Source organism: Papio anubis, chromosome 10 (genome assembly GCF_008728515.1).
Source record: "Papio anubis isolate 15944 chromosome 10, Panubis1.0, whole genome shotgun sequence".
NCBI classification, from domain to species: domain Eukaryota; kingdom Metazoa; phylum Chordata; class Mammalia; order Primates; family Cercopithecidae; genus Papio; species Papio anubis.
Window position 1 is genome coordinate 89,943,520 of NC_044985.1, and position 27,186 is coordinate 89,970,705.

The following is a 27,186-nucleotide window of genomic DNA, read 5'->3' on the forward strand; positions in this document are numbered from 1 at the left end:
AGGCGTGAGCCATAGCATCCGGCCAACACTTCGTTTTAAAACCTTCTTATGGCCGGGCGCGGTGGCTCAAGCCTGTAATCCCAGCACTTTGGGAGGCCGAGACGGGCGGATCACGAGGTCAGAAGATCGAGACCATCCTGGCGAATACGGTGAAACCCTGTCTCTACTAAAAAATACAAAAAACTAGCCGGGCGCGGTGGCGGGCGCCTGTAGTCCCAACTACTCGGGAGGCTGAGGCAGGAGAATGGCGTGAACCCGGGAGGCGGAGCTTGCAGTGAGCTGAGATCCGGCCACTGCACTCCAGCCTGGGCGGCAGAGCAAGACTCCGTCTCAAAAAAAAAAAAAAAAAACCTTCTTATTTCCTCAACTGCCTTATGATCGTTACATAAAAATGAGACCATACAAACTAAGAATTTTTTTGTTTTATCAATAATCCTACCATCTAGAATATTTTGGTACATAAATTCCTAAATTTTTTGTCTCTATATATACTAAAAGTTGTCATATGAAAATATAGTAACTGGCCAAGCACGGTAGCTCACACCTGTAATCCCAGCACTTTGGGAGATCGAGGCAGGTGGATCACCTGAGGTCAGGAATTCCAGATCAGCCTGGACAACATGGCGAAACTCCATTTCCACTAAAAACACAAAAATTAGCTGGGCATGGTAGTGAGCGCCTGTAATCCCAGCTACTCAGGAGGCTGAGGGAGAAGAATCACTTGAACCTGGTAGGCAGGGGCAGCTGAGATCGCACCATTGCACCACAGCCTAGACAAGAAGAACGAAACTCCGTCTCAAAAAAAAAAAGAAAGAAAGAAAATGTAATAACTAAAAAGTGTGAAATAGGCTGGTCCACGTGCAGTGGTGTTTACAAGTAATTTATCACAACCAGTTACAGATTTCTTTCTTCCTTCTCCACTCCCACTGCTTCACTTGACTAGCCTTAAAAGAAAAAAAAATTTTTTTAAATGTGTGAAATAATAAAAAATAGCCAGGTGCAGTGGCTCACACCTGTAATCCCAGCACTTTGGGAGGCCAAGGAGGGCGGATCACAAGGTCAGGAGATTGAGACCATCCTGGTTAACACGGTGAAACTCTGTTTCTACTAAAAACACAAAAAATCAGCGGGGGGTAGTGGTGGACACCTATAGTGCCAGTCACTCAGGAGGCTGAGGCAGGAGAATGGCACGAACCCAGGAGGCGGAGCTTGCAGTGAGCTGAGATTCCACCACTGCACTCCAGCCTGGGCAACAGTGAGACTCTGTCTCAAAAAAAAAAAAAAAAAAAGAAATAATAAATAATAAACTCAATAAAGAAGCTGGCCTTCTATCAGGAGGTTGAGGCTGTAGTGACCCATGATCACGCCACTGCATTCTAGCCTGGGCGACAGACGGAGACCTTGTCTGAACAACAACGAAAAGAATCAGAATTGAACTTTACTTCCTTAAAGTAAGACAATATTTTGAATTTTTTTTTTTTTTGGAAAGCAGTCCCACTCTATAGCCCAGGCTGGAGCACAGTGGCATGATCTCTGCCCGCTGCAACCTCCTCCTCCCGGGCTAAAGCCATCCTCCCCCCTCACCATCCCTAGTAGCTGGGACTACAGGCACACGCCACCACACCTGGCTAATTTTTGTATTTTTTAGTAGAGATGGGGTCTCACCACGTTGTCCAGACTAATCTCGAGTGATCTACCCACCTCAGCCTACCAAACTGCTGGGATTACAGGTGTGAGCCAGTGCGCCCAGCCATGTTTTGAAATTTTAAAATTCAATTTAGTGTTTTAAATGTGTATTTCAGTTAAAAGTAATAACCAGGAGGGGCAGTGGCTCATGCCTGTGATCCCAGCACTTTGGGAGGCCAAGGTAGGCAGATCGCCTGAGGTCAGGAGTTCAAGACCAGCCCGGCCAACATGGTGAAAGCCCATCTCTACTAAAAATACAAAATTGGCTTGGCATGATGGCAGGCACCTGTAATCCCAGCTACTTGGGAGGCTGAGGCAGGAGAATCGCTTGAACCAGGGAGGTGGAGGTTGCCATGAGCCAAGACTGTGCCACTGCACTCCAGCCTGGGTTACACAGAAAGGCTCCATCTCAAAAAAATTGGAAAAAAAAAAAAGAAAAATAACCATAATTAAAATATATATAAAAAACAAAATTCTGTTATATAAATATGTATTTATATATACACAACAGATACTACATATATTTATATAGAAGATATTTTATGTTTATATATGTATAACAGAATTCTGTAATCAGTTTAGAAAATATAACTTTGGATTTTTGAAACATTTTATATAAACATTTAATATAAACTAAGGTATTACTGTACTAAGGTTTTCACCATTACCACCAAAACGGTAATATGCCAAAATTTCTAAAATATCAGATAACTCTACATTTCCGATATACAGATTTTCATGAATGGAATATTATATAAACATGATGAATCATGTTTTCAAAAGAATCTTGAAGAACACAGGGAAATGGCTACGGTATACTTTTGAGGGAAAACTAGAAAACTCAAACTATTGTCATGAGAATTAATGTAATTAATTAATAATTAAGACTTAATGTCATGAGAAAGTGGTCATAATTCAGTGATAAACGAACAAAAGCATTTATGGAAATAAACGAAAATAATGTAGAGAACATGATCTCAATTTTGCTTTTTAATATAAACACATGGCTCAGTGGAAAATTTATACGCTCACACACACACACACACACACAAAGACTAGAAGGAAACAGAATCAAAATGTTAACAGTGCTCATTCTGTCTTGTGAATGACAACATGAAGATTTTTCCCTTCTTATTTGTGTATTTTTAAAATTTTCCACAATAAACAAGTATCTGCATTATAAACAGAAGGAATTTTTTCTTTTTTTTTTTTTTTTTTTTGAGACGGAGTCTCGCTCTGTCGCCCAGGCTGGAGTGCAGTGGCCGGATCTCAGCTCACTGCAAGCTCCGCCTTCCGGGTTCACGCCATTCTCCTGCCTCAGCCTCCCGAGTAGCTGGGACTACAGGCGCCCGCCAACTCGCCCGGCTAGTTTTTTGTATTTTTTTTTTTTAGTAGAGACGGGGTTTCACCGTGTTAGCCAGGATGGTCTCGATCTCCCGACCTCGTGATCCGCCCGTCTCGGCCTCCCAAAGTGCTGGGATTACAGGCTTGAGCCACCGCGCCCGGCCAGGAATTTTTTCTTAAAAAAAAAATCAATGTAATAAAATACTTACACAAATAATCTGTGAGGTAATGTAAATATTAACAGAAAACAGACTGAAAAGGCCAGCTACAGTGGCTAACACCTCTAATCCCATTCTAATCCCAACACTTGAGACCAGCCTGGGCAATATAGGGAGACGATCATCCCTACAAAAAAATTTTTTAATCAGCATCCCAACACTTGAGACCAGCCTGGGCAATATAGGGAGACTCTCATCTCTACAAAAAAATTTTTTAATCAGCTGGGTACGCTTTCACGTGCCTATAGTCCCAGCTACTCAGGAGGCTGAGGTGGCAGGATCATTTGAGCTCAGCAGTGAGTTATGATCGCACCACTGCACTCCACCCTGGGCAACAGAGCAAGACCCTGTCTCTAAAAACAAAAAACGAAAACCAACACTGAAAAGAAACTCAAATAACACAAGTAAATAAACATAAAATACTACTTTTGTAGTTAAAAATCTATAAATGTTACTTTTAAATAACATGAAATTTCTAAGCATTGTATTTTTTTGGTAAGCCAGGTAACATTCTCAAATCTTTAATGAATAAATTCTAATCAAACTTCAGCAAACTATTAGCAATGCTTTAATTTTACTGTTAGCTCATGGCAGTATTATTTTGACACCTGCAGCACTTTAACAAAGCAAGAAAACCAAAACACGATGCTTAAATGTTTGTGACTTAGTGGCCATCTCCCATTGTGCCTCAACTATCCTCTCACAAAATAAAGAAAGCAAACTGAGATGAGTCCCTTAAGAATAGGTTGCTGTGGCTCTAACCTGGTTCGATTGTATGCAGCTCTCCGCAGTTCTTGTATTAACTGACCAGTGCATTCTGGTTCTTTACTGGCCGCCTGCAGCAAAGCTTTCCTAAATGTATGCCGGCATTTCTTTTGACGAGATTCTGCCCGCTCCAGGCGGCACAGGTGCTTATATTTCTGCTGAAAGTAAGTGCAAAGTTGGGTCACCCTGGAGCTCCTACTCTCCGCATCATCATCATCTGACCTGGAAAGTGCAGGGAGAGAAATGAAAAACTGGTTACATTAGGCTCATTTTAGACAGGGGAAAAGAGAATTAGGAACTGTGGCCGAATGCACAGGTTTAAAACTTTTGTGGCATGTGAGCACATACTTCACACAATTAGAGTAAGAGAATTCCAATAGAGCTGAAATAAGTACAGTATTTCAACAATAAGGACAGAGTTAATCCAGTGCTTTCAGAAACAGCCTTCTTAGCATGGCATCGGTAGACACTTAATATGCCAGTGTCTTCTAAATTTTAAGTGATTAGAGACTCTAGAGGAAAAATTCATTTCTTTACCTTTACTTACTAAAATGTCTGAGTAAATGACATGACAGTTATGAGGAAACAAACAGCATAATTTCATAAAAGACAGGTCATACCAGAAATAGGGCAGCGAATTCTAACAGTTTATTATCTAAGAGCTGCCCTTTTAAACATTCTGGTTTTTAACTACCTTTTTCTTGCTAACCACCTAAAGAAATTTGGTTGTAGGGATAGCATCGATTCTACCACTTTTTTTTTTTTTGCGGGGTGGAGACAGTCTCGCTGGAGTGCAGTTCATGTGATCTCGGCTCACTGCAAGCTCCGCCTCCCGCCACCACGCCCAGCTAATTTTTTTGTATTTTTAGTAGAGACGGCGTTTCACCATGTTAGCCAGGATGGTCTCGATCTCCTGACCTCGTGATCCACCTGTCTCGGCCTCCCAAAGTGCTGGGATTACTGGCGTGAGCCATCGCGCACAGCTTTCTACCATGTGTTTTTTTTTAACTATGGAAGTATCCTAGACAGCATTTAATAAGTCAGGGATTACATACAGGATTTTCCATCACATGCTAATAATGTGATTAACTGGTGTCCTGGCTAAATGCTACGTGGAAGTGATGCTGAAGGAACATCTAAGCTCAACGAGAAAGAGTGCTGAGGTTAGTTAGCAATGTCTACCACCAGCAAGGTTTAAAAGGCCACTTTTTTATGGAACAAATGTGATCTTACTTTTTACCGTTAGGGAGAATGCACTCTGGACTTGAAAACTGACCTGTTATTTTAGCTTCTTTCTCTTCTATCATAAGTAAATACCACACATGTGACACCATGGACCATATATTATCTTACCAATCTTCTGCTATTCATTGCTTGGTTTCTCTTAAGTGATATTATTATTCTTTCCTTCAGCATAGCCTATAACAGCCTACTTTATAAACTTCTACTTAGTATCTCTCCTGAGAAGCACATTCTCATCAGTATAGTTTTTACTACAGATCTACAAATGGAAGGATTTTACTTCAATCTTTTCATTTACTCAACATTCAACATTTACTGTTTATCTATTACGCTCAGCACTACAGAAGAGAGACCAACATTTCGAAGAGTTTGCAATGCAATTTAGACAAGATAAACACCTATCAAAAGTTAAAACAATTCAAAAAAGAATAAAATCAGTAACAAAAACAGTGGGGCAGACAGGCCAATGATTCAAACATCTGACCACAAATCAGAAAAATCTGTGAGCACTGAAAAGTTTCAGACTCCTAGGAGCTACCCGAAATCTACTGAAACAGAGATCTCCATGGTATGGGGCCCAGGATTCTTCATTTTGAATTCTTCCCTGACCTCTGACAGAAGGTCTACACTTGCGAGTTCTCGTAGAGCTAGCAAGTGTGATAAATATCTTTCACACAAGACAGAAAACAGTAAAGTATCACAACAGAGGTCAGGGTAAGGTGTTACTGAAGTTCACTGGAAAGACAGCTGGAAGGCCTGGATGCAGTGGCTCACGCCTGTAATCCCAGCACTTTGGGAGGCCAAGGTGGGCAGATCACTTGAGGTCAAGAGTTCCACTAACATGGCAAAACCCTGTCTCTACTAAAAATATAAAAAGTACCCAGGTGTAGTGGTGTATTCCTATAATCCCAGCTACTCAGGAGGCTGAGGCAGGAGAACCATTTGAACCTGAGAGGTGGAGGTTGCAGGAAACTGAGACAGCAACAGTGCACTCCATCCTGGGTGACAGAGCAAGATTTTGCCTCAACAAAATAAATAAATAAATAAAAAACTCTGCTGGAAGAAAAGAAAGGCTTTGCAGAGGAGGTGACAGCAGAAATGAACCCTGAAGAAAGAGGACCTCACACAAACAGAAAACGTAAGCCAAGATACAGAGATAGACAGGATGGTGAAGAGCAAGAATGTAAGTAGCTTGGTGTGGCTAAGGTAAGGGGTCTATAAGGGAATAATGATAGGTAAGGTTAGCTTTCTAAACTTAAATATCAAATTAAAGAGTTTAACCTTTATTCCACAGGCAAAGCAGGAGACTTGTAATTTTTTAAATTTTGCACTCCTAACTGCTAAGCTTTGTAATTGTTAAGAAAACACAATCACAGAGGTGTGCCATGACAATGATTACAGTCAGCAGCAGATATAAAATCAATGGAAGAAGAGAGAGAAGAGTAAAACTCCGGGAAAGAGATAACAAGGATCCATGCTAGGATGGAAGGAGGAGGACTGGAGAGCGTGAGGCAATCTGCATGCATAAAGACATGTATAAAGACAAGCTTTGTCAGCTGGCAAGGACCAGGGAAGGGACAATAAGCAGGCAGCAGTTTCCACCAGCAAAGACTGGGAAGAAGAACAGAAACATAATGTATAAAACAAGGAACTAAAAATACAAAAAAAATTAGCTTGGCATGGTGGTGCATGCCTGTAGTCCCAGCTACTTGGGAGACTGAGGCAGGAGAATTACTTGAACCCAGGAGGCAGAGGTTGCAGTGAGCCAAGATCACAAGCCACTGCCCTCCAGCCTGGGCGACAGAACAAGACTCCATCTCAAAAACAAAACAAAACAAACAAACAAAAAAACATATAACGGCCATTATCATAATTGAACTAACTCACTTTGGTGACTCAGTATGAAGGATTAGAAAGTCAATGACTCAATGGCTCAGAATCTGCATAACTAGGAAAATAGAAGTCTCATTCATACAAAAAAGGAAAGGCAGGTCTTGAAGGGAAGGCAAAGCTTGGGTCGATAATCAGTTGCCAAAATTGTTACTTTAAAAAGATGCACCTGCGCCCCTGCCACTGCTATCACCACCTCAGTGTCACCTGGCTCCAGTCCCGCTCTTAGGACAGCACTGCCACAGCTGCATGGCCCTGCCTGCCTCCTGTGCTGCGCAGCCACTGCGTGTGCCCCAGATGGCGCTTTACCCCCAGGACTGGCTTAAAATAGCGAAGTGATCATCATGGCTGATGAGAGGCAGGACTGGATTGCAGCTCTGACAGACAGAGCAGAGTGCAGAGGCTTGCATAGTGAATTTTAGCTCCAGAACAACTGCAAGAACAAACCAGGAATCCCAAGAGGACCCACAGACCCTCTGAAGGAAGTGGACTGCTCCTGCAGGACCTGGAGACATTCCAAACACTGTGAGTGCCCAAACTGCAGAAGTAGGAAAGGGAGATCCTCTGCTCCGAACACACACCCGCGCTGGGGAAACTGAAGGTCTGGTTTACAGGAGAAGTTTCCGACCTTACCTGGACTTGAGTCAATTTAGAGAGCTGAGCAAAATACAGGGGTAGAGGAAGCAGCGGGAAAGGTTCCGGGAGCTCACTGGTTCCCCAAGCAGGTCATTCCTGCCTGGCATCACAGAGATCTTTTGGGAGGGCAGCCAGAGGCATGGGGAAAATGCCACAGGGAGAAGGAAATCTCCAGCTGAACTTTGTAACAATCTGAACTGGGTGAGAAGCCTCCTGGCCAGAATGTGGGGGAGGCCACAAATCCTGTGTGCAGACTCCACAGGTGGGGAAAGAACCAAAGCCCTTTTCTTTCCCAGCTGGGAGGCAGGTAGCCTGGGGCAAGTTCTCAAGCCCTGCTCACCCACTGCCTGGAAACAGACTGGGCTATTAGGTGGGGCATGGTGGGAGTGAGGATGGCCCTTCAGATTGTGTGGAAGCTGGGTGAGGTCTATGACTGCTGGCTTTCCCCCACTTCCCTGACAACATACGTGATTCAGCAGAGGCAGCCATAATCCTCCTAAATACACAACTCCATTGACCTGGGAACCTTTGCCTAGACACATTGTCACCAGGTTATCCAAAGTTAAGACGAAGGAAAGAATCTTAAGAGCTGTGAGACAGAAGCACCAGGTAATCTATAAAGGAAAACCTATGAGATTAACAGCAGATTTCTCAAGAGAAACCCCACAAACTAGAAGGGATTGGGCCCTATCTTCAGCCTCCTTAAACAAAACAATTGTCAGCCAAGAATTTTGTATCCAGCAAAACTAAGCATCACATATGAAGGAAAGATACAGTCGTTTTCAGACAAACAAATGCTGAGAGAATTCACCATTACCAAACCACCACTACAAGAACTGCTAAAAGGAGCTCTAAATCTTGAAACAAATACTGGAAACACATCAAAACAGAATCTCTTTAAAGCACAAATCATATAGGACCTATAAAACAAAAATACAAGTTAGAAAGTGAAACAAAAAACAAAAAACCAAAGCACACAGGCAACAAAGAGCACAATGAAAGCAATGGTACCTCATATTTCAATACTAACATTGAATGTAAATAGCCTAAATGCTCCACTTAAAAGATACAGAACCACAGAATGGATAAGAACCCACCAACCAACTATCTGCTGCCTTCAGGAGACTCACCTAACATATAAAGACTCACATAAACTTAAAGGCACAGAAAAAGGCATTTCATGCAAATGAACACCAAAAGCAAGCAGGGGTAGCATTCTTATATCAGACAAAACAAACTTTAAAGCAACAGCAGTTAAAAGAGACAAAGAGGGATATTATATAATAGTAAAAGGCCTTGTCCAACAACTGCAGAATACACACGTTCTATTCAACAGCACATGGAACTTTCTCCAAGATAGAACCATATGCTAGGCCACAAAACGAGCCTCAGTAAATTTAAGAAAATTGAAATTATATCAAGCACTCTCTCAGACCACAGTGGAATAAAACTGGGAACCAACTCCAAAGCGAACCTTCAAAACCACGCAAATACGTGGAAATTAAATAACCTGCTCCTGAAAGAGCATTGGGTCAAAACCAAAATCAAGATGGAAATTTAAAAATTCTTCAAATTGAACAACAATAATGACACAACCTATCAAAACCTCTTGGATACAGCAAAGGCAGTGCTAAGAGGAAAGTTCATAGCCCTAAACGCCTACATCTAAAAGACTGGAAGAGCACAAACTGACATTCTAAGGTCACACATCAAGGAAGCAGAGAAACAAGAACAAACTAAACCCAAACCCAGCAGAAGAAAGGAAATAACCAATATCAGAGCAGAACTAAATGAAACTGAAACAAACAAACAAAATACAAAAGATAAATGAAACAAAAAGCTGGTTCTTTGAAAAGGTAAATAAAATTGATAAGCCATTAGCAAGATTAACCAAGAAAAGAAGAGAGAAAATCCAAATAACCTCAATAAGGAACAAAACAGGAGATGTTACAACTGATACCACTGAAATACAAAAGATCATTCAAGGCTACTATGAACACCTTTATGTACATAAACTAGAAAACCTAGAAGAGATAGATAAATGATAAATTCCTGGAAAAATACAACACTCCTAGCTTAAATCAAGAAGAATTAGATACCCTGAGCAGACCAATAACAAGCAGCAAGATTAAAATGGTAATTTTAAAATTACCAACAAAAACCATTCCAGGACCAGACTTATTCACAGCAGAATTCTACCAGACATTCAAAGAAGAATTAGTACCAATCCTTTTGACACTATTCCACAAGATAGAGAAAGAAGGAACCCTCCCTAATTCATTCTATGACGCCAGCATCACCCTAATACCAAAACCAGGACATAACCAAAAAAGAAAACCACAGACCGATATCCCTGATGAACACAGATGCTAAAACCCTTAACAAAATATTAGCTAACCAAATCCAACAACTTATCAAAAAGATAATTCACCATGTCAAGTGAGTTTCATACCAGGGATGCAGAGATGGTTTAACATAAGCAAGTCAAGAAATGTGATACACCACATAAACAGAATTAAAAACAAAAATCACCTGATCATCTCAATATATGCAGAAAAAGCATTTGAAAAAATCCAGCACCCCTTTATGATTAAAACTTTCAGCAAAATTGGCATACAAGGGACATACCTCAATATAATAAAAGCCATCTATAACCCACAGCCAACAAAATACTGAATGGGGAAAAGTTTAAAGCATTCCCTCTGAGAACTGTAACAAGACAAGGATGCCCACTCTCACTACTCCTCTTCAACATAGTACTGGAAGTCCTAGCTGGAGCAATTAGATAAGAGAAAGAAATAAAGGGCATCCAAATCAGTAAAGAGGAAGTCAAATTGTCACTGTTTGCCAACGATCTGATCGTTTACCCTTGAAATCCATTAAGACTACAGAAAGCTCCTAGAACTGATAGAAGAATTCAGCAAAGTGTCTGGATACAAGATTAACATATGTAAATCAGTAGCTCTTCTATATAGCAACAGCAACCAAGCAGAGAATCAAATCAAGAACTCAATCCGTTTTATAATAGCTGCAAAATAAAATAATAATAATAAAATACTTAGGATTATACCTAACAAAGGAGGCAAAAGACCTCTCTCTACAAGGAAAACTACAAAACACTGCTGAAAGAAATCATGGATGACACAAACAAATGGAAACACATCCCATGCTCATGGATGGGTAGAATCAATATTGTGAAAATGACCATACTGCCAAAAGCAATCTACAAATTCAACATATTCCCAATCAAAATACCACCTCATTCTTCACAAAATTAGAAAAAACAATTCTAAAATTCCTAAGGAACCAAAAAAGAGCCCACATAGCCAACACAAGACTAAGCAAAAACAACAAATCTGGAAGCATCACACTACCTGATTTCCAACTATACTATAAGGCCACAGTCACCAAAAAAGCATGGTATTGGTATAAAAATAGGTACATAGACCAATGGAACAGAATAGAGAACCCAGAAATAAACTCAAATATTTACATCCAACTAATCTTTGACAAAGCAAACAAAAACATAAAGTGGAAAAAGAACACCCTTTCAACAAATGGTGCTGGGATAATTGGCTAGCCACGTGTAGGAGAATGAAACTGGATCCTCATCTCTCACCTTATACAAAAATCAACTCAAGGTCAATTAAAGACTTAAATCTAACACCTGAAACTATAAAAATTCTAACACTGGAAAAACACTTCTAGATATTGGCTTAGGCAAGGAGTTCATGACAAGAACCCAAAAGCAAATGAAGTAAAAACAAAGATAAATAGCTGGGACATAATTAAACTAAAGAGCTTTTGCACAGCAAAAGGAACAGTCAGCAGAGTAAACAGACAACCCACAGAGTGGGAGAAACTCTTCACAATCTATATATCTGACAAAGGATATATAGATATTGATATATAGATATAACAATATATAGATATTGTTAATATCCAGAATTGACAACGAACTCAAACAAATCAGTAAGAAGAAAACAAACAATCCCAATAAAAAGTGGGCTATGTTCAGCTGGGCGCAGTGGCTCGTGCCTGTAAGTCCAGCATTTTGGGAGGCCAAGGCAGGCGGATCACGAGGTCAGGAGATCGAGACCATCCTGGCTAACACGGTGAAACCTCGTCTCTACTAAAAATACAAAAAATTAGCCAGGGCATGGTGGTGGGCGCCTGTAGTCCCAGCTACTTGGGAGGCTGATGCAGGAGAATGGCGTGAACCCAGGAGGCAGAGCTTGCAGTAAACCGAGATGGTGCCACTGCACTCCAGCCTGGGCGACAGAGTGAGACTCCAACTCAAAAAAAAAAAAAAAAAAAAGTGGGCTAAGGACATGAATAGACAATTCTCAAAAGAAGATAAACAAATGGGCAATAAACATATGGAAAAATGCTCAACATCACTGATTGCAAATTTGATTTGCAGGGAAATGCAAATTAAAACCACAATGCGATACCATCTTACTCCTGCAAGAATGGCCATAATCAAAAAATCAAAAATCAGTAGATGTTGGCGTGGATGTGGTGATCAGGGAATACTTCTACACTGCTGGTGGGAATGTAACTAGTACAGCCACTATGGAAAACAGTGTGGAGATTCCTTAAAGAACTAAAAGAAGAACTCCCATTTGACGCAGCAGTCCCACTACCAGGTATCTACCCAGAGGAAAAGAAGTCATTATGCGAAAAAGATACTTGCACACACATTTATAGTAGCACAATTCGCAACTGCAAAATCATGGAACCAACCCAAATGCCCATCAGTCAACAAGTGGATAAAGAAAACTGTGGTGTGTGTGTGTGTGTGTGTGTGTGTGTGTGTGTGTGTGTGTATGATGGAATACTACTCAGCCATAAAAAGGAATGAATTAATGGCATTTGCAGTGACCTGAATGAGACTGGAGACTATTATTCTAAGTGAAGTAACTCAGAAATGGAAACCCAAACATCCTATGTTCTCACTGATATGTGGGAGCTAAGCTATGAGGACCCAAAGGCATAAGCAAGATACACTGGACTCTGGGGACTTGGGGGGAAGGGAGGAAGGGGAGCAAGGGATAAAAGACTACAAATAGGGCGCAGTGAATACTGATCAGGTGATGGGTTCACCAAGATCTCACAAATCGCCACTGAAAAGCTTACTCATGTAACCAAATACCACCTGGACCCCAATAACCTATGGAAAACGGAAAAAGTAAAAATAAAAAAGATGCTATTACTGCAGAATGGAAGGACTAAATCAGTGCTTCTCAAGTTAAGTGCAGAAAGACGCACTTGAATGCTGAGGCATGTTACATGATTACACAATTTTCAAAAGCTTATTCATAATTTCCACACTTATTCTATCACAGACCAGTAATAAGCAGTTTGTAGACTGACACAGGTCCACAGGCCAACCCTTGCAAGGACATAATTTAGAACATCTCCAGGATGCTTCCCACTTCTAAGATCAATGACAACGATATTTCAAACCTGGTTGCTGATGAAGAGTAGGAAACAGAAGAGAAAGGCCAGTTTCCCTTCATTTAGCAGTGACAAAACCTGGCACCTAGTGCATTCTCAGTATGTGTTTGTTCCCTTCCTTCTTTAACTTTCCATATCTGTGAAATGAGATACACCTAGCCTACCCCCCAAGATTGTTAAGAAAAAGGAGAGAAATGATAACTGTGAAGTGACAATATAAATACAGACATTGTTATTACTAAAATGTTATTAACAACCCTACAGAGCAGCAAATTCTACACCTGATATTCTAAGATTCCAGGCTTGTCCATAATCTCAAGGCATGACATGAACTTCTCCAAATGAAATTCATTTTAATTTACTTTATTAAGACAACCAAACAGCAAAATGGTAATACCTCTAATAAAAATAGGAGAATCAGAAAGAGGCAAACATATTAAGAAAAATATTGGCTGGGCGCGGTGGCTCAAGCCTGTAATCCCTGCACTTTGGGAGGCCGAGACGGGCGGATCACGAGGTCAGGAGATCGAGACCATCCTGGCTAACACGGTGAAACCCCGTCTCTACTAAAAAATACAAAAAACTAGCCGGGCGAGGTGGCGGGCGCCTGTAGTCCCAGCTACTTGGGAGGCTGAGGCAGGAGAATGGCGTGAAACCGGGAGGTGGAGCTTGCAGTGAGCCGAGATGGTGCCACTGCACTCCAGCCTGGGCGACAAAGCGAGACTCCCTCTCAAAAAAAAAAAAAAAAAAGAAAAATAATGAGTTTAGTTTTAGAAATGCTGAATTTAAGGTATTGACCAAATACGTGATGAGAAATATCCAACAAGCAGTTCAAACTCAAAAGATTTATCGTTAGACATGAGTAAAAGATTTAAGAGTCATTCACGCCGGGCGCGGTGGCCCACACCAGTAATCCCAGCACTTTGGGTAGGCGAGGTGGGAGGATCATGAGGTCAGGAAATCGAGACCATCCTGGCTAACACTGTGAAACCCTGTCTCTACTAAAATAACTGGGCGTGGCGACAGGCGCCTATAGTCCCAGCTACTCCAGAGGTTGAGGCAGGAGAATGGCGTGAACCCGGGAGGCGGAGCTTGCAGTGAGCCGAGATCATGTCACTGCACCCCAGCCTGGGTGACAGTGCAAGACTCCGTCTCAAAAAAAAAAAAAAAACAGATTTGGGAGTCATTCACAAAAAGATAACAAGTAAACCCAGTTAGAATGGCTATCATTAAAAAGACATAAAATAACAGATAATGGCTACGAAGTGGAGAAACGGGAACTCTTATACACTGTTGGTGGGAATCTAAATTAGTACAACCTCTATGGAAAACAGTATAAAGATTTCTCAAAGTAAAAATATAACTATAGAACTACCATTCAATCCAGCAATCCCATTACCAGGTATCTACTCAAAGGAAAATAAGTCAATGTATCAAAATTATATCAGCACTCATATGTTTATAACAGCACTATTCAGAATCACAAAGAATAGAATCAACCTAAGTGTCCATCAGTGGACAAATGGATAAAGAAAATGTGTTGCATGTATACACAACAGAATGCTATTGAGCCCAAAAAAAGAACAAAATCATGTCTTTTGCAGCAACATATGTAGAACTGGAGGCTTATCATAAGTGAAACAAGCCAGGCACAGAAAGACAAGTATCACATGTTCTCACTCATAAGTGGGTACTAAAAAACATGTTCACATAGACGTAGAGAGTGGAGTGATAGAAAATGAAGACTCAGAAGGGTGAGGGGGTGGAAGAGGAGAGGATGATGACAAATTGGTTAATAGGTACAACGTATGTCATTCAGGTGATTGGTACCCTAAAAGCTCTGACTTGATCACTACACAATCTATGCATAACAAAACTGCACATGGCTGGGCACGGTGGCTCATGCCTATAACCCCAACACTTTGGGAGGCCGAGGCGGGAGGATCACCTGAGGTCAGGAGTTCAAGACCAGTCTGACCAACATGGAGAAACCCCGTCTCTACTAAAAAAAATACAAAATTAGCCTGGCGTGGTGGCGCATGCCTGTAATCCTAGCTACTCAGGAGGCTGAGGCAGGAGAATTGCTTGAACCCGGGAGGTTGCGATGAGCCGAGATTGTGCCATTTCACTCCAGCCTGGGCAACAACAGCGAAACTCCATCTCAAAGACAAAACAAAATAAAACTGCATATGTACCCCATAAATGTGTACAAATAATATGGAAATAAAATTACTAGTCATCTGTTTTATTCTATTTTGATCTGTGTATTAGAATATTTGTGGTATAGCCAGGTGCGGTGGCTCACACCTGTAATCCCAGCACTTTGGGAGGCTGAGGCAGGTGGATCATGATTTCAGGAGATCAAGACCATCCTGGCTAACACAGTGAAACACCGTCTCCACTAAAAAAATACAAAAAATTAGCAGGGCGTGGTGGCGGGCACCTGTAGTCCCAGCTACTCAGGAGGCTGAGGCAGGAGAATGGTGAGAATCCAGGAGGCGGAGCTTGCAGTGAGCTGAGATTGGGCTACTGCACTCCAGCCTGGGTGACAGAGCAAGATCGTCTCAAAAAAAAAAAAAGAATATTTTGAATATTTGAGGTATAAAGATGAATAAATTGTGTTCTTCTTTGACCTTGAGGGTAAAAAAAGTTACCTGATAAAACTTCTAAAAGAAAAAAAGAGAAAGAAACACTTGACAGCATATGGTAGTTTAGATATACGAAGAGAACTTACCATTCTAAAGCAACTACATACTAGGTAAAATATATTTATGAATGCATTGTTGGTCCCAATAGGAAGTAGAGGAGATCTCTTCCCCTAACTGCTCATCAAAAAGTAAATAAACGATAAATAGAAAAAACCTGGGCCAGGCACAGTGGCTCACATCTGTAATCCTAACACTTTGGGAGACCTAGGTGGGAGGATAGCTTAAGCCCAGGAGTTCGAGAGTGGCCTGGGCAACATGGCAAAACCCATTCCTACAACAAAATGCAAAAATAGCCAGGCGTGGTGGTGCACACCTGTAGTCCCAGCTACTTAGGAGGCTGAGGTTGGAGGACAGCTTGACCCTGGAAGGTCACTCCAGCCTGGGTAACAGAGTGAGACCCTGTCTCAGAAAACAAACAAACAAACAAACAAATGAACTCAAAACTGAAGCTAAAGGTAGAAGCAGAGAGAAAAAGAGAGGAGGTAGGCTGATTTCAAAGTACTTGCTGATATAAATTATCATCCTAACAAGTTAACGTAGCTAAATTTGAGTTTCCAGGATAAGTCCAAAACCTATAAAACCAAGGATTACCATGCAAATAAGTAGGTAAGCCACTTTGTGTGACAAAAAGAAAAAACATGATAAATGACAGACTCATACTTACAAGGACCCCAAAGGTGGGACTTATGACACACAAAAGTTGTGTAAGAAAGGTATAAAGGGGCTGGGTGCGGTGGCTCACGCTGGTAATCCCAGCACTTTGGGAGGCTGAGGTGGGCAGATCACCTGAAGTCGGAAGTTCAAGACCAGCCTGACCAACACGGAGAAACCCTGTCTCTACTAAAAACACAAAATTAGCCAGGCATGGTGGTACATGCCTGTAATCCCAGCTACTTGGGAGGCTGAGACAGAAGAATCACTTGAACCCGGGAGGCAGAGGTTGTGGTGAGTCGAGATTGCGCCATTGCACTCCAGCCTGGGTGACAAGAGCAAAACTCCGTCTCAAAAAAAAAAAAAAAAAAAGAAATGTATAAATGATGTTCCAGCTATGGCTTAGTCTCTTGGTTCTGGGCTCAGTGGCACGGCCTCAAAATTTTATTTAATAAATAAACTCTTAAAAATAAAAAATTACTTTAAACCAAAATTTCATGGATATTTTACCCAAAATAAAGGAAACAAGGCAATTATGTCCATCCTCACTCTTTCTATTCAATAATTTACTGAAAATCTTAGCCAGTACATAAGGCCAGAAAAAGCAATACGAGGCATAAAGACTGGAAGGAAGTAAAACTGTCATTCACCATGACATGATTGTTTACAGAGAAAATCATAAAGAATTTACCCAGAAAAGTTAGAATAAGTAAATTATCAAAATTGCAATACATATTGACAATTCAACCTAACAACAAATTATTTCTACATATAAGTGGCAAACAAATGAAAAATAAAATCATAAAAAAAATCGGTTTACAACAGCATTGAAAGCAAAATACTTTGAAATAAATTTAATAAAATATATGCAAGACTGTCACACCAAAAATTTAACTCTAATGAAGACAATTTTAAAAGACCTAAACTAGAGCAGTATTCCATATTCATGGATTGGAAGACTTAATATTGTTAAAATGTAAATTCTCCACAAATCAACTTATAATAAAAACCACAATCACAATAGTATTGTTAGTGGAAAATGACAATTTGATTCTAAAATTTGTGTGTAAATAAAAAATACCTAGAATAGTCAAAATAATTGTGAAAAATGACTATGTTGTAGGATTCAAACCACTGAATTTCTACAGATACTCTATAACCACAATTAACTAAGTAAATAAGTCTGGAAGTAGTCTAAAAATTTAAAAATTAATCAATAGAACAGAAAAGACTTCAGAAATAGGTTCACACCTAATATGCTTAATTAATTTGTCACAAAGGCACCACAGCAAATAAATAGGAAATAAAAGTATTTTCAACAAGTACTTTTGCAACAACTAGATAGCCATATAAAAGAATAAACTTTGGCCAGGGGCAGTGGCTCATGCCTGTAATCCTAACACTTTGGGAAGCCGAGGTGGGCAGATCACCTGAGGTCAGGAGTTCGAGATGAGCCTGACCAACATGGAGAAACGCCGTCTCCACTAAAAATGCAAAATTAGCTGGGTGTAGTGGCTCATGCTTGTAATCCCAGCTACTCAGGAGGCTGAGGCAGGATAATCACTTGAACCCACGAGGTGGAGGTTGCAGTGAGCCAAGGTCGAGCCATTGCACTCCAACCTGGGCAACAAGAGCAAAACTCCATCTCAAAAAATAAAAATAAAAAACTTTGACCCCAACCACAGTACACACAAAAAATTATATAAAATGGGTCACAGACATAAATGTTAAAGATAAGTTAAACCTACAAAGTTTCTAAATACAACAGAGGTGAAAAACCTCCACAACTTTAGAATGGTCAAAGATTTTTAAAGCGGTATACAGAAAGTAGTAATCATAAAAGGAAAAAATGTAATAAACTGGACTTTTTTAGTATTAACAACTTGTACTCATCAAAAAAATATTATTAACAGGCCAGGTGAGGTGGTTCATGCCGATAAGCTCAACACCTTGGGAGGCTGGGGTGAGAGGATCACTTAGGGCCAGGAGTTTCAGCCTGGGTAACATAGCAAGACCTTGTCTCTATTATTTTAAAAATAGTAATAATAATCTTCAAAAATAAAAAAGATATCCTTAACAAAATAAAAACTCAAGTCACAGACTAAAAAAAACACTCTCAAAACATATATGTAGGCCAGGAATGGTGACTCATGCCTGTATTTGCAGCACTTTCAGAGGCTAAAGCAGGAGGATCATTTAAGGCCAGGAATGTGAGACCAGCCTGGGCAACATAGAAAAACCTTGTCTCTACAAAAAATAAAATAGGAGGCTGAGGCAGGAGGATCACTTAAGCTCATGACTTTGAGTCTGCAGTGAGCTATGACTGTACCACTGCACTCCAGCTTCAGCAACAGAGTGAGACCCTGTCTCTAAAAAACAACAAAAATATATATGTACCAAAGACTTGTACCCAAAATATATAATTAACTATGACAAATCAATAATTTTTAAAAAATGTATTAGAAAGGGGGCACAAGTCTTGAAAAAATCATTTCCCAGAAAAGATCTTTGAATGGCCAATAAACACATGAAAGGTAAACAGCAGCAAAATGCAAAGTGAAATGACAATAAGAAACCATTTCACACCTTATTAGAATACCTAAAACTAAAAAGACTGACACCACCAAATGTTGGAGAGGATATTGAGAAAATAGAATTCTTATACATTGCTGGTACAAGTATAAAATTGCACAAACACTTCAAAAACTATTAAACTTCTTGTGAGGTTAAATATCCATCTGGAGTATACTCCATGTTGCCATTGAAAAGAATATATATCCTACTATTCACACACAAATAGGCTGAAAGTAAAGAGACAGAAAAGGATATACGTGCAAACAGCAACTAGAAAAGAGCTGGAGTAGCCATGCTAACATCAAGACAAAGTAGACTTCAAAACAAAAAATGCCACTAGAGATGAAGAGGGGATATTTTATAATGATGAAAGTATCAATACTTAAGAAAAATACAGTAATTACAAACATACATGTACCTAACAACAGAGTCCCAAAATACATGAAGCAAAAACTGACAGAATTGAAGAAAGAATCAGACAATTTAACAGTAATAGTTGGGAGACTGCAATATCCTACTCCAAATAACAGAATAAAATTGAAGATCAGCAAGGAAATTGAAAAACTGAACACCATAAAACAACTAGATCTAAAAACATTCCACCCAACAGCAGAATACGCATTCTTCTCAAGTGCAATATAAAAGATTCTCTACAAGAGCATAAAACATGTCTCAATAAATTTGAAAGGACTAAAATTATATAAACTATGTTCTCCAACAACAAAAGGCCGCATATTGTACAGTTTATATGTGAATATATATGAAATATAAGTGGTCAATAAAATTGACAACCCTTTAACCTACACTAACCAAGAAAAAAAGAAAAGTAATAAATTAGGAATAAAAGAATATACATTATCTAACTTAAAGAAAGAAAAATGAGGCCGGGCAGGGTGGCTCACCCCTGTAATCCCAGTACTTTGGCAGGCCGAGGTGGGCAGATCACCTGAGGTCAGGAGTTCAAAACCAGCCTAGCCAACATGGTGAAACTCCATCTCTACTAAATATACAAAAATTAGTCAGGTATGTGGGGCGCATGCCTGTAATCCCAGCTACTCGGGAGGCTGAGGCAGGAGAATCGCTTGAACCCAGGAGGTGGAGGTTGCACTGAGCCAAGATTGCACCACTGCACTCCAGCCTGGGCGACAGATTAAGACTCTGTCTCAAAAAAAAAAAAAAAAAAAAAAAACAAGAAACAAAAAATATTATAATGGAATGTCATTTTTAAAAACTGTATGCCAAAAACTTAGATAAAAAATGGACAAGTTCCTAGAGAGGCACAAGCTTCTGAATCTAACTCAAGAAAAAACATAAATAAACATATAACAAAGAGTAATCACAAAACTTCCCACAAAAAAAAGCCCAGGGCCAGACGTGGTGACTCACACCTGTAATCCCAGCACTTTGGGAGGCCAAGGCAGGCAGATTACTTGATGTCAGGAGTTCAAGACCAGCCTGGCCAACATGGTAAAACCCCATATCTACTAAAAATACAAAAATTAGCCGGGCGTGGTGGTGCATGCCTGTAATTCCAGCTACTCAGGGAGCTGAGGCAGGAGAATCACTGGAACTCAGGAGGTTTAGTGAGCCTAAATCGCACCACTGCACTCCAGCCTGGGTGACAGAGTGAGACTCTGTCTCAAAAAAATAAAGCCCAAAACCAGATGGCTTCACTAGTGAATTATACTAAAACATTTAAAGAAGAATTAACATGTTAGACATAAATGCAATAATAGCCTTCCTTTCTGTTGTAGCCCTCAGTGGTTGCTGTCAAAATGGGCAAGTGCATGAAACCTGGGAAAGTGGTGCTGGTCCTGGCCAGCACTATTCTGGCTGAACACAAAGCTGTCATCATAAAGAACATTAATGATGGCACCTCAGACTGCCCCTACATCCAGGCTCTCGTGGTTGGAATTGATCGCTATCCCTGCAAAGTGACAGCTGCCATGGGCAAAAAGAAGATTACTAGGAGGTCAAAGATCGAGTCTTTTGTGAAGGTTTATAACTACATCGTCTTAACGCCTACAATGTACCCTGTGGATATCCCCTTACACAAAACTGTCATCCACAAGGATGTCTTCAGAGATCCTGCTCTTAAACACAAGGCCCAATGGGAGGGCAAGGTCAACTCAAAGAGAGATATAAGACGGGCAAGAACAAGCGGTTCTTCCAGAGGGTACAGTTTTAGATATTTGTTTCTGTCTTAAAAATTAAATAAATAAATGCCGTAATATAAACAATAACATTAAATTCAAATGGTCCAAACACTCCAAATAAAAAGCAGACACTGTCAGAGTAGAGAAATTAAATGGGCAGGAATGAAAGGAAACTGTTATAGGTTCTTACTCGTGAAGTGGTTTAACACTTGAAGGTAGACTGTGGTAATTAAAAATGTATAAAAAAACCCTACAACAGCCACTACAAAAACAAAGCATATGAGTACAGGTAATAAGCTATGAAAGAGATAAAATACAATCATAAAAAATAATTTAAAAAACAGGGAGAAAAGAACAAAGAATAGACAAGACAAATACAAAAGACAGTAAATTTAAACCCAATAGTATCAATAATCATATTAAATTTAAGTTGTCTAAATATTCCAGCCGGGCGCGGTGGCTCAAGCCTGTAATCCCAGCACTTTGGGAGGCCGAGACGGGCGGATCACAAGGTCAGGAGATCGAGACCATCCTGGCTAACACGGTGAAACCCCGTCTCTACTAAAAAATACAAAAAACTAGCCGGGCGCAGTGGCGGGCGCCTGTAGTCCCAGCTACTCGGGAGGCTGAGGCAGGAGAATGGCGTGAACCCGGGAGGCGGAGCTTGCAGTGAGCTGAGATCCGGCCATTGCACTCCAGCCTGGGCGGCAGAGCGAGACTCCGTCTCAAAAAAAAAAAAAATATTCCAAATAAAAAGCAGAGATTGTCAGAGGAGATAGAAAAGCAAGATCCAGTAATACATTGCCAACAAGAAACTCACTTGAAATATAAAGATGCAAACAGGTTAAAGGCAAAAGGACTGAAAAAGATACCAAGCTTTCACTAATCAAAAGAAAGATGGAGTGGCTATGTTAATGCTACATAAGGAAAGATCTTAGAGAAAACACTGTTACTGGGATATAGAGGACCATTTTATAATAATAAGGAGGCTACTTCATCAAAACAATCTTAAACAATTGTGCATCTAATAACAGAAATACAAAATATGGGAAATAAACAATGACAGGCTCAAAAGGAGAAATAATCAAATTCACAAAGAGAGATTTCAAGATCCTTTTCTCAGTAATTGATATAATGACTTGAAAAACATCACCACAGATGTAGAAGACATGAACACTATTAACCAACTTGACCTCATTTACATTTATAGAATACTATATTCAAATGTGGTTTCTGATCACAGAATTAAACTAGAAATCAGTATCTGGGAAACCCCAAAATACTCAAAAACTAAATATCATTTCTAAATAGCCCATGGATCAAACAACAAATCAAAAGGGATATTTACAAAGCATTTTGGGGCTGGGCACAGTGGCTCATGTCTGTAATCCTGGCACTTTGGGAGGCCAAGGCGGGAGGATCACTTGAGCCCAGGAGTTTGGGACCCCATCTTCACAAGAAAATAAAAAATTAAAATTAGCCAGGTGTCTCAGTCACTCAAGAGGCTGGCGTGGGAGGATCTCTTAAGCCAGGAGGTCAAGGCTGCAGTGAGCCGTAATCATGCCACTGCACTCCAGCCTGGGTGACAGAGTGAAACCTTGTCTCAAAAAAGAAGTATTTTTAACTGAGTAAAAATGAAAATGTCTTATTAAAATTTGTGGGACACAGCTCCAACCAGTGTTTACAGGGAATTATATAACATGAAGAGTCAATATTAGAAAACAATCAAGATCTCAGTCAACTGTTTTAAGCTGTCACCTTAAAAACTACAAAAAGACAAGCAAATTAAACTCAAAACAAGCAGAAGGAAATAATAGAAATTAGAATACAAAGCAATGAAATTAAAAACAACAATAAAGAGAATCAAAGAAAGGAAAAGCAAGTTAAAAGGTGGCTCACGTCTGTAATCCTAGCACTTTGGGAGGCTGAAGCAGGTGGATCACCTGAGGTCAGGAGTTTGAGACCAGCTTGGCCAACAAGGCGAAACCCCGTCTCTACTAAAAACACAAAAATTAGCCAGGCGTGGTGGCGGGTGCCTATAATCCCAGCTACTTGGGAGGCTGAGGCAGGAGAATCACTTGAACTTGGCGGGTGGAAGCTGCCATGAGCTGAGATCGTGCCATTGCACTCCAGCATGGACGACAAAGCAAGACTCCACCTCAAAAAAAAAAATCCTTTAGGGCTGGATACAGCAGCTCATGCCTGTACTCCCAATACTTTGGAAGGTCAACGCAGGAGGACTCCTTGAGGCAAAGAGTTTGAGACCAGCCTTGGCAACATAGTAAGACCCTATCTCCACAAAAATTTCAAAATGGTAGCCTGCACCTGTCGTCCCAGCTACTCAGGAGGCTGAGGCAGGAGGATCACTTGAGTCCAGAGAGTCAAGGCTGCAGTGAGCTATGATCTCACCACTACACTCTAGCCTGGGTGACAGGGTAAGACCCTGACTCAAGACAAACAAACAAAAAAATTCCTTATGGTACAATCCTGCATTAGCAAAAAACTCACAAAAAGGTTCTTTAGGCACAAACTTGGTGGCCAGACCACTGGCAGTTTTTCTTTCAAAAACTCAATGAACTAATTGAGGCATTTGGAATGGCAACACCCTCTTGAAGATATAATGAACAGCATAGGTAGGGCCAATTTTCCTTTTTTTTTTTTTGAGATGGAGTCTAGCTCTGTCACCCAGGCTGGAGTGCAGTGGCGCAATCTCGGCTCACTGCAACCTCCGCCTCCCGGGTTCAAGCAATTCTCCTGCCTCAGCCTCCTGAGTAGCTGGGATTAAGGCGTGCACCACCATACCTGACTAATTTTTGTATTTTTAGTAGAGATGGGGTTCCACCATGTTGGTCAGGCTGGTCTCGAACTCCTGACCTCATGATCCACCCACCTCGGCCTCCCAAAGTGCTGGGATTACAGGCATGAGCCACTGCGCTCAGCCAGGTAGGGCCAATTTTCTACAGCTCTCCATTTTCTACTACACTTAAATACAGCAAGGTACAACAAATGACAGGTAGCTGCAACAAGAAATTGGAATAAAGACAGAAGTTTAAAATACAGGTCAGGTCAGGCATGTTGGCTCATGCCTATAATCCCGGCACTTTCGGAGGCTAAGGCAGGAGGATCCCTTGAGACCAGAAGTTCAAGACCAACTTGGGTAACATAACAGGACCCCATCTCTACAAAAAATTTAAAAATTAGCCAACTGTGGTGGTGCACACCTGTAGTTCCAGCCACTCGGGAGGCTGTAGGGGGAGGATCGTTTGAGCCTTGGAGTTCAAGACTGCAGTGAGCTATGATCATGCCACTGCACTCTACCCTGGGCAACAGAGCAAGACTCCCATCTCAAAAAATAAACGAATGAATTAATTCATTAATTAAAATACAGGACAGAGATTCCTCTTAGAGATCAGAGTGGCGGATACAAATGTGGAGTTACAGGAATAGACGCGTGGGTAAACCAACATGTTTGCCCAACATTAAAAATATAGAGTGCTCCATGACTGGAGCGCAATAAGAGCCCAATAAGAATGTGCTGAATAAGTAAATGAACAAATGAATGAAAAATGAATGAGTGAAGGAAAAGAATGAAGGGAAAAAGATGAAAACAACAGCTGGGCACGAAGTAAGGATAAGTATCTGTTAAAAAAAAAAAAAAAGGGGGGGAGGAAAACAGAGTAAAGGAAAAGAACCAGGAGAGCAGAGTATCATAGTAATCAAAGAGGAAGCAAGTTATGAAAGTGGCCAAGAAAGTAACATGCTACAGAGATAAAGAAAAATGAGGATGGCCACAAATCTAAAACAACAAAAGAAGTATTTGATAACTCTGCAAGAATAGAAGGCAGAATAGAATATACATTGTTCCCAATCAGTAGCATATACTGCCTATACTGATGTCAAGGTTACCTTAAGAATTAAATTAAGAATGATAACTACCATTTATTAATAATTTCCCATGTAACAGGTTTTTGCTGGATTTGTAAAATTAACCCAAAACATCACAAGTCAAATTAAGTTGATACGAATTACCATTAGAAAGTATGACTGATGGTATCTGTAACTGAAAAGCTTAAGCTCAATTGACTCTGTTGTGCTGTATCTGAAAGAACCTGCTAATGGTAAGGAAACAGTCTTGAATGACACATAAAATGGAACCTCAGCGTACATAAGAAAAAAAAGGTGTAACATTCTCCAATACTATCTAGGGAGTAAGTAAGGCAGGAACAACTAGGTGGGAGATAAATCCCAAGACTGGAATAGATGCATCATGTTATTATAATTTAAGACACTGACCATTACTAAAATCCAACTAACCCTACTTGCTCTAATTCCATATCCAAATAAGCTTCTGATAATTTGCTTCCTGTGCAGTTTTGTTCAGTGACCATTTGTACTACTTGATGATTATATTTCTCAGCTAAGCTGGCATTTTAGTGTACAGATTAGTCTCTAGTCGATCAGTTCCCTAAGCCTAATCACATCTAGGTGTACTAACGAATCATATTTTTAATCCTATAAATTCAAAAACCATCACAGATAGCTGGTCTCCCTCTACATTGCTGAATATTCAAACCACAACATTTTAAATAAATAGTTAGCTGAGTGAGTGAGTCATATTTTGGCCCCACAGACAAGGATCTATCTTGGTATTGTCAAACTGCACCAAGTGAATCTGTAGAATGCTAAAAGCAGTCTCCTAAAAAAATTGGTTTTCTTACTATCATTGAAGGAGATGTGCATTCAACTTCTACAGATCTTAGACAAATGCTTCTTTTCCGAAGACATAACATGGGGAAAAAAAACGAAGACAGCTGTCAGTATACCCAAACAGCTTTCCAATGAGGAAGGTACAAAGAAAACCCCTCAGGAGATTTATCCTAAAAAAAAAAAAACATTGTAGCACAGTAGAAATAAAGAATGTATCAATGTTGCAGAAGATAGAAGTGAAGTAAAAAAGCACTATTTCTACTACTGTGGAGATATAGCCAAGGAAGATACAGAGAGGCAAGACAGTGGGACTCCACGTAGCCCTCCAAGAGACCACGTGCAAGTTCCTCAACCTATGTGGGCCTTGCTTTCCTCTTCTGTAAAATGAGGAAATTGGATCAATTAATCTCTAAGGTTCTTTTCAATTATAGGTTCTATTATAATTAATTCCTTTAATGATGAGCGGGAAAGGTACAGAAACAAATTTACCAAGAAAATTTAAGAGTAGCTTTGCTCAAACAATATAGTACATTTCTTCCCAAGTGGAATCTATTTTACTTCCAATTTCTTAGAGTGAAATCTATTTTACTTCCAACTTTTTTTTACCTTTATTTTATAATAAAACTAGATCTAATAACATAAAAGTATCAGCATATATAGCGAGAAATATCAATCTGCTACAGCGGTCATTCAAGAAGGAAAATAGGGCCAGGCGTGGTAGCTCATGCCTGTAATCCTAGCACTTTGGGAGGCCTAGGCGGAGAGATCACTTGAGGTCAGGAGTTTGAAACCAGCCTGGCCAACATGGTGAAACCCCGCCTCTACTAAAAACACAAAAAAATTAGTCAGGAGTGGTAGCGGGCGCCTATAATCCCAGCTACTCGGGAGGCTGATGAAGGAGAATTGCTTGAACCCAGGAGGCAAAGGTGGCAGTAAGCCAAGATCACGCCACTACACTCCAGCCTGGGTGACAGAGCGAGACCCCATCTCAAAAAAAGAGAATAAAAACAGAACAGAAGACTTACGCATGTCTTTGATATCTGAGGGTTTCCCGGATGGACCATGCAACCTGGTAGGGCGAGGCCTGCTCTGAGTCCTCTGGTTCCTCTCCGCTCTCTTCAGACCAGTCCAAACCTGGGGTAGACAGGA

The 27,186-nt window shown here is 40.4% G+C and overlaps 1 protein-coding gene and 1 pseudogene across 7 annotated transcripts in view; one reads left to right on the top strand and one right to left on the bottom strand.

The window, feature by feature from the left end:
• INO80D (INO80 complex subunit D) overlaps positions 1–27,186 on the bottom strand; it is a 96,196-nt gene that overhangs the window by 32,093 nt on the left and 36,917 nt on the right. For all 7 annotated transcript variants that reach the window (XM_009182862.4, XM_009182856.4, XM_009182861.4 and 4 more), the window contains exons 5-6: positions 27,063–27,171; positions 4,011–4,235 (exon numbers count right to left, since the gene is read on the bottom strand). In XM_009182862.4, coding sequence (XP_009181126.2) covers positions 4,011–4,235; positions 27,063–27,171 — 334 coding nt within the window. The remainder of the gene's footprint in view (positions 1–4,010; positions 4,236–27,062; positions 27,172–27,186) is intronic.
• LOC101000888 lies at positions 20,937–21,362 on the top strand (annotated as a pseudogene).